This window comes from Petaurus breviceps, unplaced genomic scaffold (genome assembly GCF_028583685.1).
Source record: "Petaurus breviceps papuanus isolate PSGF00001 unplaced genomic scaffold, PetGlider_PUasm1.0 37, whole genome shotgun sequence".
Classification (NCBI taxonomy): Eukaryota; Metazoa; Chordata; class Mammalia; order Diprotodontia; family Petauridae; genus Petaurus; species Petaurus breviceps.
This window is the reverse complement of record NW_027186296.1, coordinates 24004689-24017511: the sequence shown is the minus strand read 5'-3', so window position 1 is coordinate 24017511 and position 12823 is coordinate 24004689. Positions and strand designations below refer to the sequence as shown.

Sequence of the window (12823 nt, the reverse complement as noted above, 5' to 3'; positions counted from 1 at the left end):
TATCTCCAGGCTCCTAGTAACTAAACTCATCTACAAAGGAGATAAAGCAATATCTCTTAAGAGATTTGTTTAGGAGATATTATAAGAAAAGAACATTTTAACATGAACAAAAATAACACGAAAAGCCAAGAGCTTTCAAATTCAATGCAATGACTGATCTTGGTTTTGGAGGACAGATAATGAAGAATAATTCCATCCTCTCATGGAGAGAATATAGGTTCCAGTTGTGGAATATGGATAGTCTCTGGGGGCGACTTATGTTGGTGAGTTTTGTCTCACTACTTGCTACTGTTATAAGAAAGGGCTGGGGAAAGGTACTAGGAAGTGATTTGTTGTGAAAAATGTCTAGTTGGAGCCAAGATGGTGGAGTAGAAGCACAAACTTGGCATGAGCTCCCACTCCAATCACTTCCAATACATGTATGCACTTATATTTTCACTTGCATTATGTGAATATGTATAGGTTGTGTGCTTACACATATTTGTCTTATCCTCCATACTAGATTCATTCAGCCAATCAGCAAACATTTTCTAAGTCCCTATTATATTCCAGGCACTGTACTTTGTGTTAAGGATACAAAGAATGAGATAACTGACCACCAACAATAGCTACTCTCCATGAGCTCGCAGTCTGTTGAGAGAGACATGCACATATATAAATATTTATAGAATATAAACACAAGGGATTTTGGTGGGGTCACTGTTAGAGGAATCAGGAAAGGTTGGAGAAAGGGGTGGTTGAATGGCAGTGTGACAAAAGAGAAGGATTCCATTAGGTAGAAGGGAATTGTCAGCTTTGTGAAAGCTTTGTGTCTTGTTTGATTTCCTGTGTCTTCAGTGGCTGGCATAATTCCTTTTATGTATTGGAAACTTCATAAATGTTTGTGGAATTGAGCAGCCCTAAAGGTGAGAGAACAGTTCTGACAACTTTAGAGTGAATGACCTATGTAGGTATTTCATTTCATTTTCTCTCCCAAAGAGATGGGAGCAGGGAGCAAGTCATAGCTTCATGCACTGGTAATTTGAAATTGTGCTATGAAGCAAATTCATCCTTGGTAATATTCTTTATAAAAAAACCCCAACAACCCACTATTATTGCCAATCATAGTCAGTATAGCTCTTGCAAATATCTGACATAAAATATGATCTAAAACTATTTTTAAAACATTAATAAAATAAAACAACAAAAAACCAAAGGAGCAAATAAATTTTGACTCTAAGAGTCTTAGAGATTGTTAAGCAGAAACACTAGTTCAGTTTTTTCAGTTGTGTCTGACTCTTCGTGACCCTATTTGGAGTTTACTTTGCAAAAATACAAGAGTGATTTGCCATATTCTTCTCTACCTCATTTTACAGATGAGGAAATTGAGACAAACAGGGCTAAGTGACTTGCTCAGGGTCACACAGCTAATGTCTGAGGCCAGATTTGAACTCATAAAGAGGACTCTTCCTGACTCCAGGCTGGGAACTCTATCCACTGCACCACTCAGCTGCCCCCAAAGAACTAGATTTGGAAATTAATGGATCTGAATTCAAATCTCTATCTACTAGTTACTACTTTGTGACCTGGGAAGAAGTCACTTCCCTACTTGGAAGTTCAATTTCTTCATTTAAATAACAAGCTGATTAGACTATTATTCTAAAATCCTCTTCAGTTTTAAATCCTATGATCCTAGTCCCACACATAATTCCATCATGCTTGAGAGGTTTGACTCCAAAAACATATGATGAATTTCCCTAGACATAGTAGTTATGACCTCCACGCCTTCACTCCAATTAGATATGGCCATATCAACATGGCATCATATTATTTTTCACAACTTATATTTTGGGGGTCTGTCAAAGATATAATTGATTCAGTAGGCTTACAATGACAAGGCATTCTCAAGGAAGAGGAAAATTTCCATGCATGCCAGAAGATGCTATTGATTTGCATTTGTTTAGCATGTATAAGATTCTCCTAAAATTGTTGTTACAGATCATTTCATTATTAAAAAATTTAACTAAATCCAAGTAAGAAAATTAAAAAGAAAAAAAACCAAACCCAGTCATTAGGTTCCCTGTGACTAGTACCTCTTACTCAATCTTTGGAGGACAGCAAGAGGTTAGAGTTTGCAAACTAGTCGAGGGAATGGACTCTGGACCCTCTTTATCTCCATATTTCCTCGAAGTACTTGTAGTGATTGGCACATGGGTCTTACATTTGAATTCTCCTCTAGATCCCTTTTTTAGATCCCAAAGTAAATACCCTGGCCAAAGAATAGAGACATGATGGAAGCTTTTCAGAAACAAGTAAAGGGTCCTTTAAATCCATAGAGACTGTCCAGATGAGGTCAGGCTGAATCAGAAAGCCTGCTTTATTTAAAAAGGTAGAAAAAGCCCTTCTGCTGTTAAACTGCTTCTTTGTATAGAGAGGGATAAAGAGTAGTGAATAAGGTCCCTCAGGGATTGGTGCTAGGACTGGTTATATTTGCTGTCTTCATAAATGACATGAGAGGGAATGACTATACATAGAAACATCTCAGTTTATGGGTAATGCTAAACTCTTCAGTTGTAATAGAGAGACAAATTATTAGAGATAAATGGCTGTATGGGTCAAATCAACAAGCATTTATTAAGTGGCTACTATGCACTAGCCACTGTACTAAATACTAGGGATATAAAGAAATAAAAAAAAAATCCCTTCTTTCAAGGAGTGAACTGTCTAATGTGGTAGACAATATTGCAAGAAGATAAGAGGATGAAAGAGTGGACCAAATGGATTTTAAGGAAGGTTCCAAGTATAATGTGATGCACTTAGGAATCGCTAGTTAAACCTCTCTGTCTCTGTCCCTCTCTGTTTCTCTCTGTCTCTGTGTGTGTGTGTGTGTGTGTGTAAAAGGGAGGGCCCTCTTATTTATGATCCAGGAAAAGGCCCTGGGAAACACAGTAGCTTATTTCCTGAGGACATCAGTCCAACGTGTAGCTGTCATTAAAAAAATTTTTAAAAGAAAGCTAAAAATAAAGTTGGGTATCCTTATAGTTGTGTGTAGCAGGGATGATCAAGGGAATTCCCAACTTGTTTGCCGTGGAATGTTCCATAGACTAAGCATGCACTCTAGCTCCTTATTTAGAGACATCCACATTGCTAGGACGATAGAGTAAACCCCTGATTGGTCTCTAATGATCAGGTCTGTCTGAAGATGATTGGCTAATAAGTCAGAGGATATATTCTTGTTACTGGAGACTAATATGTCATTGTAGCAAGATGCATCTTCCTCAAGGAACTGTCAGGACACATGCCCAGCTTTGTAGGAGGTACCCCAGTTTAGCAAATCAAAGACTCTCCATTCACCTGTTAAATGTGAATTAAAATTAGATTTGAGAAATGAGTATAATCAGTACTTACAAAATGGCTGTGTGTGTATGTGTGTGGGAGTGGGGGTGTGAGGCAGTGTTGTACAACTTGTTATAGTGAAAAGAGACAGTTCATATATTCATAGAATTTAAATTTGGAAGGAACCTCAGACATCATCTAGTTGAAATCCTTTGCTTTAGAGATGAGGAAAGAAAGACTCATAGTGGTTAAGTGAGTTGCCCAAGTTTATAGAGGTAGTTAACAGGATCTTCTCTAACCTTTCAACCACAACACTAGTTTCTAGTTCCAGCTTTGCTATTAGCTATCTGTGTGATTTTGGAGTAATCTCTTTGAGTTCTAGGTTCTTCATCTGAAAATGAAGTGGTTGGGTTCGGTGATGGCTAGCTTCTTCCAGCTCTAACATTCTGTAATTATATAACTTTGACAATGATGGCTCCCTCAAGTGGTGAGTGCCAAAACTATAGGATCAGAATGAGGAAGTTCTGAAACTGAGAATCAGAAATCCTAGGGAAGCAGTGGATTAATACTTGAAAGGAAAGGGAGATTAAAACTACCAACGCCAATTTGGTAATGACAGTTTGGGGCATATTCTCTAGCTAGTTTCAAAAAGGGAATGCTACACAATTTAAAATGTCTAATTATCTTCACTGATTCCAAAGTAACAAGATGTCTAACACCTCACTGGAGACCTGTCTCATGTAATGACCTTATAGAGACATATGTTCCTTGTCCTATATGTATTAACACAATTGAAGAAAAGGAGCTTATTTCAAGAACCAGCAATAAGCTCATCATTTCTCTCACAGAGATGCCCTTTTCCCCACCCTACTCCCTGAAATAAAAGTTTTACTGATGCTTTAAAAAAAATCCTAGCTATTACTTCTCAAACACTTTCCTCCTCTCTTTTGTTTTCTTTTTTCCCTCCTCTCCTTTTTAATAAGGCAGTAGTTGAGGAAAATGAATCAGCTTAATGTGCAAGTCTAATCTATCACCTCTCAGCTGATAGGAGGGAGCATGTTGCATCATACTCTGATGTATTTCAATATTCCTTGATATTCTCGTGGTTTTTATGTTAATTATTTTCCTTTTGTCTACTTTTCTCCCTACTCTGTTATCATGCCTCTATTCTGTATTTATTTTTAAAATATCTTCATATGTTCCTTTTGCATCCCATTCTTGAGGGCATGAACTATTTAATTTTTGTGTTTATATTTATAGCATCTAGCATGATGCGTGCAATATAAAAAAGCACTAAATATTTGTTGATTGATTGACTTCTTCACTTGCCTTCAGTTTACACAAGACTAGGAACAATTAAAAAAATGACTTTACTACCTGGTTCATAGTTTCCTATTGACAATCCCCTTGGCAACCTGACCATATAAAACCTAATTTTTCTCAGTTCCAAAGAGCACTTCAACCCTGAAATGGTGCTATTATATGGTAGCTCTTATGTCTCATAATTACCCACTATCTAGACCCTGAAATGTCACACTCCAACCACAAATTCTCCCAATCTCTCCCTCATTTCCAACCTATTTTTTTGTCCTTATTGTGACCTTCAATTCCTTTATCCATCCCTATTTTTCCACTCCATCTCTCCCACTCTGGTTTCATTTGCTTCCTTGTGATGTCTTGTCATGTCTGCCAATTTAATGTTTTCCTAACTGCAACAGAGTCTCTAGATCAATTCATGTTCTTCATCATTCCTAATCTAGGGATCCTCATTACTGGATCACAAAAGAAATCTCATTTTGAAGCTCCTAAGTCAAAACTGTGGAGTGAGGATCATAAAACATCATGAAATCCAACTGTTTTCAATAATTAATTCATGATGAATAACCTCGATTTTGCCCTTGCTGCTTCTTGACAATCTGACTCTATATCTATCTTTATTTCCTCTATCCTATACTGTGGATATTCTATATTTTTATCTTTTGGCCACCATATCTCCACATCCCCTACACACTTATAGCAGAAGACCTAGCTACCTGAGAAGACAAAGGGCACCTGCTGCAAATTTCCTCAGCTCTGTCCATTCTTCAAACCTTCTCAGCACCCACCAACACCCTCTTTTTCTTCTTTCTGGGCAATCACACAGAATAAATACCCTTACCCTCATCAAGGTTAATCCACTGGCTACTTCCCACTCTTACTTAACCCTCTTTCCTCTCCAACTCATGCTGAATACCACTGCCAGAATTATCTTTAAAACAACAACAATGTAATGATACCTTTTGCCATATACATTATACCATTTCTTTTTTTTTTTTAAAGCAATTGGGGTTAAGTAACTTGCTCAAGGTTACCCGGCCAGTTATTTCTGGGTGTGGTGCTGAGTGTCTGAGCCCGGGATTTGATCTCCAGGTCGTCCCAACACTGGAACCGGTGCTCTTACTCACTGAGCCACCTGGCTGCCCCGACATTATACCATTTCTAAACATGGGAAAACCTCCCCCACTGCATCCCTTCAGATCAAAGGAAAACAATTTAGTAAGAATGCCAGATACCATGATTCATCTACTAATGTACACATCATTCAGTTCAAGTAGTCCCCTGACTTTGACATCAGGTAGGTGTGTTTAATTTTCTGTTTCCCAGGATCATTCATTTTTCTCAAAATACAGGTTACTTTTAACCTTCATTTATTTTTAGTTATTATATATAGTACTCTTCATTCTGCTTATTTCATTCTTCATCAATTCATACAAATGAGAAATACTTTTTATGCACATATATCTTCTACTTAAGAACTTTAGTGACTTCTTTTTGCCTACAGAGTAAAGTTCAGTCTGATATTAAAAGTTCTCTGTAATTTAGCATCACCTGGAATTCCTAGTCTTATCACAGATTATTCCCCATTTATACACTATGCCTTATAAAATACCTGAAATGTTCTCCTGCCCTATCTTCACCTGTCAAATTTCTGTTCAGTCTTAAAAGCTTAACTCTTATGTCACTTTCTCCAAGAAGCTTTTCCTGGTTTCCACAGTTAGTGATTACTTCCTCCTCTGATTTCACATAACACTCTGTGTTATAAACCTAAAATACAATTTTATCTCACATTGTTACATAATTATCATATAGCATTATATAATATCATATGCTATATTTCTCTGTGATAGCATCTTATCTCCCTCCCAGACTATAATGTCTTTGTGGGTAAGGTTTAGGTCTTATCTAAATTTGTATCCCTACCCCCACCCACCCAAGCACCTAGTACAACATTCTGCACACATAGGTGCTTAATAGTCTTTTTTTCTAAATAATAGTTATAGGAATAGTCAGATATTCACTTAATGTTCTTACCTTCAGTTTAGATAGCTGTCCAAGATCCTTAGCTGCACTGAAAATCATTTGGGGTCCCTGAAAGCAAAAGGAGAAATGTCAAGAAACTGTTTTTTGTAACACAGTAAAAATGTGGCCAATGATAGGAAAAAAATATATACTCTGTCTCAATTGTTAAAGGTTCTAAACTTTACAGGGTTATATCAATGTGAGTTATTAAGAGGAGAGTGACAGTGTGTTACAATGGAAAGACAGCTGATTGGCCAGGATTTTAGTTCAAATGCTAATTCTGGTAAATAGGAGTTACATGAGAGAAATGTATGTCAATTATTCGTTGGAAGAAAGATTTGCTCAGATTTTTTAAAACAGGAAATAAACGTAGGATTATGATGGCAAATGTTGAACCAAAAATATGTATGTGGTTGCTTTTAAGTTTAATCTGCATGAACACTTTTTCATCACTTTCTTAAGTGACCAAGGGTCAGCAAATTACATGCAGGCCAAATCCTTCCCATAGCCTATTTTAGTATTGAATTAAGAATCATTTTTACACTTTTTAAAGAAAAATAGGCTGTGATCAAGATTTGGTCTTAGGTCAATGAAATCAATGAAAAAATAAATCAAGCTTTGATTTCCAGATTGTTGAGGTGTAAATGCTCACAATTAAAATTTAAAATCTGCTCCAACTGGTTAGAGCTGGCTCTGGCACACTGCTGGATAAAACTACCATACAACTCTTCAAAATTCATAATGATCCAGAAGCAAAGAATGCTCAAAATTGTCTATCAATAATTTTAACCAAAAGCTATCTCATAAAAGGCATCACTGGCTCATGAAATGGGAAACTGAAGTGTTTTCAAATTGATCTGTGGCTTGGAAAACATTGACCAATAAGGTGAGCTGCTCATCTTGGGAATTAGCCAAGATCTGGGTTCAAATACTGCTTGTAACTTTTACTAGCCATATGACATAGGCAAATTTTTTTATCCTCTCCAAACTTCAAGTTCTTCATCCATTAAATGAGAGTAATAATACCTGCAAGAAGAACCTCACAGTGTTGTTGGGAGGATTAATATAAAAATGTTTGTATGATATTTTCGCAAATATTAAAACTCTATGTGTTAGCTTTTTCTTTTATTATTACACTTCTAATTTAAGTGCTAGGCACTGTGTTGGACCTTAATTAACACCTAGCTTCTCACTACCAAGTATACAAACTATATTCTACCAAAAGAGTCTGATAATATTGGAATTTCCTGTTTTGCTTTTTCATATCAAGAAATTTTGGGTTCAAGGGATTTATCGTTTATGTATTTGTTATCACTTGCTCAGCCCAGTGCCTGTGATCAAAGTTTCATATAAGGGGAAGCTCTAGCTACATCCTTGTCCTTTGTGCATCTTGGGTGGCAATAGGTAACTACTACACCCCCACCTTTTGATGTGCTTTTAAGTGAAAGTCTTACTTTACTCAAACTCACCAAATAAGTCTACACTATTAACTTGAGTGAAAATGTTTCAGGAAAATTTATTCATTCAGAAAAAGCCCAGGACACAGGAAGGGTAAAGAAAGTACATATATCTCAAAAAAAATCTCATTTCTTTTTAGAATTTCTACTCTTAGAGGGGAAGGGACTGGTGGTACATATTTTTTTAAACCAAATTTGTGTCCCTGTGAGTGCTTAATAAATAATTCCAACATCTGAATAGCACTCTAAGGTTTGCAAAGCACTTTCTTTACACATGGCACCAATTTGAGCCTCACACATATGCCCAGAGATAGGTAGTACAGGTGTGTTTATCACCACCATTTCATGGATAAGGAAACTGAGACACAGAGGTGAAATAACTTGCCTAAGCTCATATGGAGAAAAATCCATTGTAAAGAACTTAATTGGATAGCATTTACTCAATTTGTGAGGGGAATCTAGTGATGGGGAATCTTTGAACAATATTCTTATTAAAGGGATATACTTGGGGGAGGTATGAACACACAATTTCTCTGCAATTGGACATCAATTAAATTAGATCCCCAAGGGAAAGGGCAATAGTATCCTCAGTGTTAGAAATACAATTCCCTGCATAAGAATGTTTTCAGGAGACTGGTTCATGAAGGTTTCTTCAAATTCCAAATGATTTAATTAAGCAAAACAGTTAAAACCAATTTTTGAAACGTGGATAGACCAGAGTTGAATTCCTTACTGTTTGATCTGTCAAAGGAGGAAGAACAATCTGTTTTTCTAGTTTGTTGAGGACAAGCTTCCACAGCTCTTTCAAAACTCGCTTCAACACTGTCTTTTCACAGATTTTTGCAGAGAGACTTAAACTGAAATAAAATCAAAGAGACATTCATTTTGAAATTTCAAGTCAAGGCATCTAAATCTTTTTATAATCAGGACTTTGAGGCATTAGTCCCCCAATTTCTCATGACCCATCAATCTACCAGGTTTTCATGTTCATGGGGTCATAGGTTTAATGTTGGAAGAGATCTCAAAGTGTATCTAGTTCATTTCTCTTGATCTTACAGATAAAGGAACTGAGATTCAGGGAGTTACTTGTCCAAAATTGGATAGCCAGTAAGAGACAGAGCAATGAATGAAACCCAGATTCTCTGAACCTAGATTCAGTGTTCTTTCTACCTGTCTGCTTCCAAGTTCACACAGGTAATATGTGGCAGGGTGAAACCTTGAATCTGGGTCCTCTCATTTCAAATCCCACTCAGTTTTCATTGCCCAATTGTTTTATGTAATGAATCACTATCTAATTCATCATATGGTGTGTTTAGTATAATATAAATTCATTATGTATTCTTTCACCATTTATTGTTTCAGTAATGGATAGTCAGACTTCAAAAACTGAAGGAGAGAGCTAAAAATTTCATGTTGAAAGGGGCCTCAGTAGCCATCTAGTCTAATCCATCCCTGAAAGTAACATGCATTATAGCATACTCACAAGTGGTCATATGGATTTTGTTAAGTGACTTCCACAGAGTAGAAACCTATCACTTCTCAAGGCACCCTATTTTTCTTCCACTCTTATTAGAATCCCATTTCTTTGAAGTCAAGCATAAATTCACTTCCTCCCACATTCTATCCATTGTTCTTGCTTCTGTCCACTGGGACAAATAAGTCTAATCCATTTTTCACATGATAGATTGCCTTTGAAATACTTGAACACAACTCTCTGGTCTACCCTAAATCTTTTCTTCCTCAGGCTTAACCTTCCCAGTTCCTTCAACTGATGCTTATATGACACAGACATAAATGGCTATCTTTAAAAAAATTAACAAAGTAAACATTTGTTCAAAACCAAAATGTTTTTGATGTTCTTTTTTTTTCTTGTTGATCCAAAATTGATGCCTGAGATCAATATGAAATGGCTGATTTGGAATTGGGAGATGAAAAGAGAGATCTGGGATCTCTCAGTCCCAACTAGCTTATACCAATGAACAGTATGCACATAATTAAGCATAATATATCAAGGTTCCCATGGCAAATAATTCCCAACATGATTCTCAACTGGCAAGCATTAAATGACACACATTCATGACACAATGGAAAGCACTAAGCAATTTCCATTTTCATCACTATCTGTCATTAAACCAATACTGTACTTAGGAATTTTTACTCCTTGGAGACAAATTACAATTGACTATTTCCTATATCTGGAAAAGCTATGCATAATTTCACTGGGAAAAGACAACAGATTATATTTTTGATTGTTTAAATTAATTCACTATAAACTCTATTTATGAGTAGATTCACTTAAACATCATCATTAAATAAAAAAGGGTGTACAAAGCCATTACAAGGGACCATGGTCCATATCTAGCAGCAACAAAAAGAACAACAATTTACATCATATAAAGTCATTCTTTTACAATGTTATGCTCTCGTACCTCATTAACATATGGAGGTGACCCTGAGCTTGTTAGGGTTGTACCAGGGGATGGTAAGCTTGAACACTTTCTACTGGAAAAACTTCAAATACAGCATTGGCAACAAACTATGCATACATTCAGAGAACCAGCCTACCTAACCATGGAGAGGTTTGTTGCAACTGATGATAAATTCTTTGGCCATGGAAGACCACAAAACAATAATAACGACAAATAGAGAATATTGCTGCGTCCTGTTTCCTTCCCTTTACGAAGTGACTATGTTAGTGATAAAGAAAGACAGAGAGTACTAAGAAACAATTTTTTGTTGAGAGGAAAAAGATAGTTGTATAAAATACCACTGCTGAAATCCATCAGCCAGAATACATAGGCAATTGACCCAAATATATAACAAGAAGGGCCAAAGATAAGTGGTCAATGGATAGGGATAGTTTTGAAAGGAAGAGCTGCAAAGCATAAATGACCACATGAAAACATTAAGAAATATTAAAAGAAATGCAAGTGAAAAACACTTCGATTTTACCTCATACCATGCAAAGAGATGCAGAGAACTCACAACAGAGAAGTAGGGGACTACCTGCTAGGACAGAATAATAAATCTATTGTTAAATACAGCCATTATGTTGACTGGTTTGGATGGTTCATCCTGAATATGGATTCAGAGGGATAGAGGTGTGGAGGAATTATATTCTAGGCTCAGAGGTCAGTCAATGCAAGAGATGGAGATGGGGAATGAAGTGCTATGAAGGAACACAAAGAAAGCCAATTTGGCTAGACTGCACAATGTGAGGGTCAGAGTACTATATAATAAAACTTCTAAGGTAGTACTGGAACAGGTTGTCAAAGGCATTAAATGCCAAAGAAGAGATTTTATTTTATCTTGGAGATATAGGAATTCAATGAGGTTTATGAGTAGCAGAATGACCTGTTCAGATCTTTGCTGTAGGAAAATCATTTTGGTATCTATGTGGAGAATGGATTGGAGAAACTAAATACTTGAAGCAGAAAGAAAAGCAAGAAGAGATAATGACCTGGACCATAGTGCTTTGGGATCTTTGTTGAAAGACCAATCAATCAGTAAACATAAATTGGTCCAAGTTTGACATCCCCACTATACATAAAGCTAGAAGATAACAGGAAATTGAAGTTAAATATAAGGATAACTCAAAAGTTCTTATTGGAAAGACAAATAAAGGAGTTGGTTGAATCAGCTTTTATCATATGTTCAAAAGCAATAAGAAATATCATTTCATGGAATAACTTTTCATCTCGTGTTGTAGTATTTATGATATGTTTTTGTAAAAAGAGCAACATGAAAACAAATGCAATGTGGGTGCCAACATATTTTGCAAAAAATAAAATGGCAATAAAATTAAATAAATGAATGCAGTAAGGCTTTCCAAATTAAATCATCCTATACCTTGATATTCAGTGGCTTCAATTTAAGATGGAGGATTGTGCAAAATATACTGGAAAGCAAAACTCAGGAGTTAGGATTGAGAGAGACCAAACACTTGTAAACCACAGAGAATTCTTATGCTTAGAGAATGATAATGTTTGCAGGAAAAAAATTGTGAGATGCTAGACATGGTAAGCACTAAATATAATTAAAACAAAACTGATTTTTTTTGTGCACAGGGGAAAAATTCATTACTTATGTGGAAATAATTCCCAAATCAGTTTCCTGTATATAGAAAATCTATAGAGTTCAGATAAAAAGTAATAAAAAATGAGACAAAAAGATATGGTATGCAATTAAAACTTCAACCTGATCATATAAATAGGTTGTTGACCTCTCTCCCAAGTCAAAACCAGATGAAAGAACATGCATTATCATAAATTATAATCACCCCCTAAAGAAATTTAACCAATGTAAAGCAAATGTTGGAATAAGACTAATGAAACCTAAAAATTGTTTCAAGTCAGCAAATACTGGATCTCCTTGTCAAGCAGAGAGATATGACAGTCAAAGGTAACACTAGTTACCTTTTAATAAGTAACTTTATTTGTAAATTCTTACAGAGAAGAATGATAGAAGATTTACAGGCATTATTGCCTGAGAAAACAGTGAGAGTCAGTACAAGGAAAAAACAAATTTAAGGAAACTTGGAGATTGATCAAAAGAAGCATCTAGAAGGTTTTTGATAATAAAAGTGGAAAATAACAGACACATAAAAAATAAAAAAAAGATCTATGCAGATTTTTTTAATGTTTACTGTACAGAATAAGACATATACTTAGATGGACAACCCAACAACCCATCTGTCTGTCTTCCCTTCTCTC

General features: G+C 35.8%; 1 protein-coding gene across 1 annotated transcript in view; it reads right to left on the bottom strand.

Moving 5' to 3' along the window:
* The window catches only part of LOC138169643 (protein unc-13 homolog C), a 487553-nt gene that overhangs the window by 77430 nt on the left and 397300 nt on the right, over positions 1-12823 (bottom strand). Inside the window, exons 22-23 of the mRNA XM_069099296.1 lie at positions 8845-8968; positions 6667-6723 (exon numbers count right to left, since the gene is read on the bottom strand). Of these exons, the coding sequence (XP_068955397.1) occupies positions 6667-6723; positions 8845-8968 (181 nt within the window). The remainder of the gene's footprint in view (positions 1-6666; positions 6724-8844; positions 8969-12823) is intronic.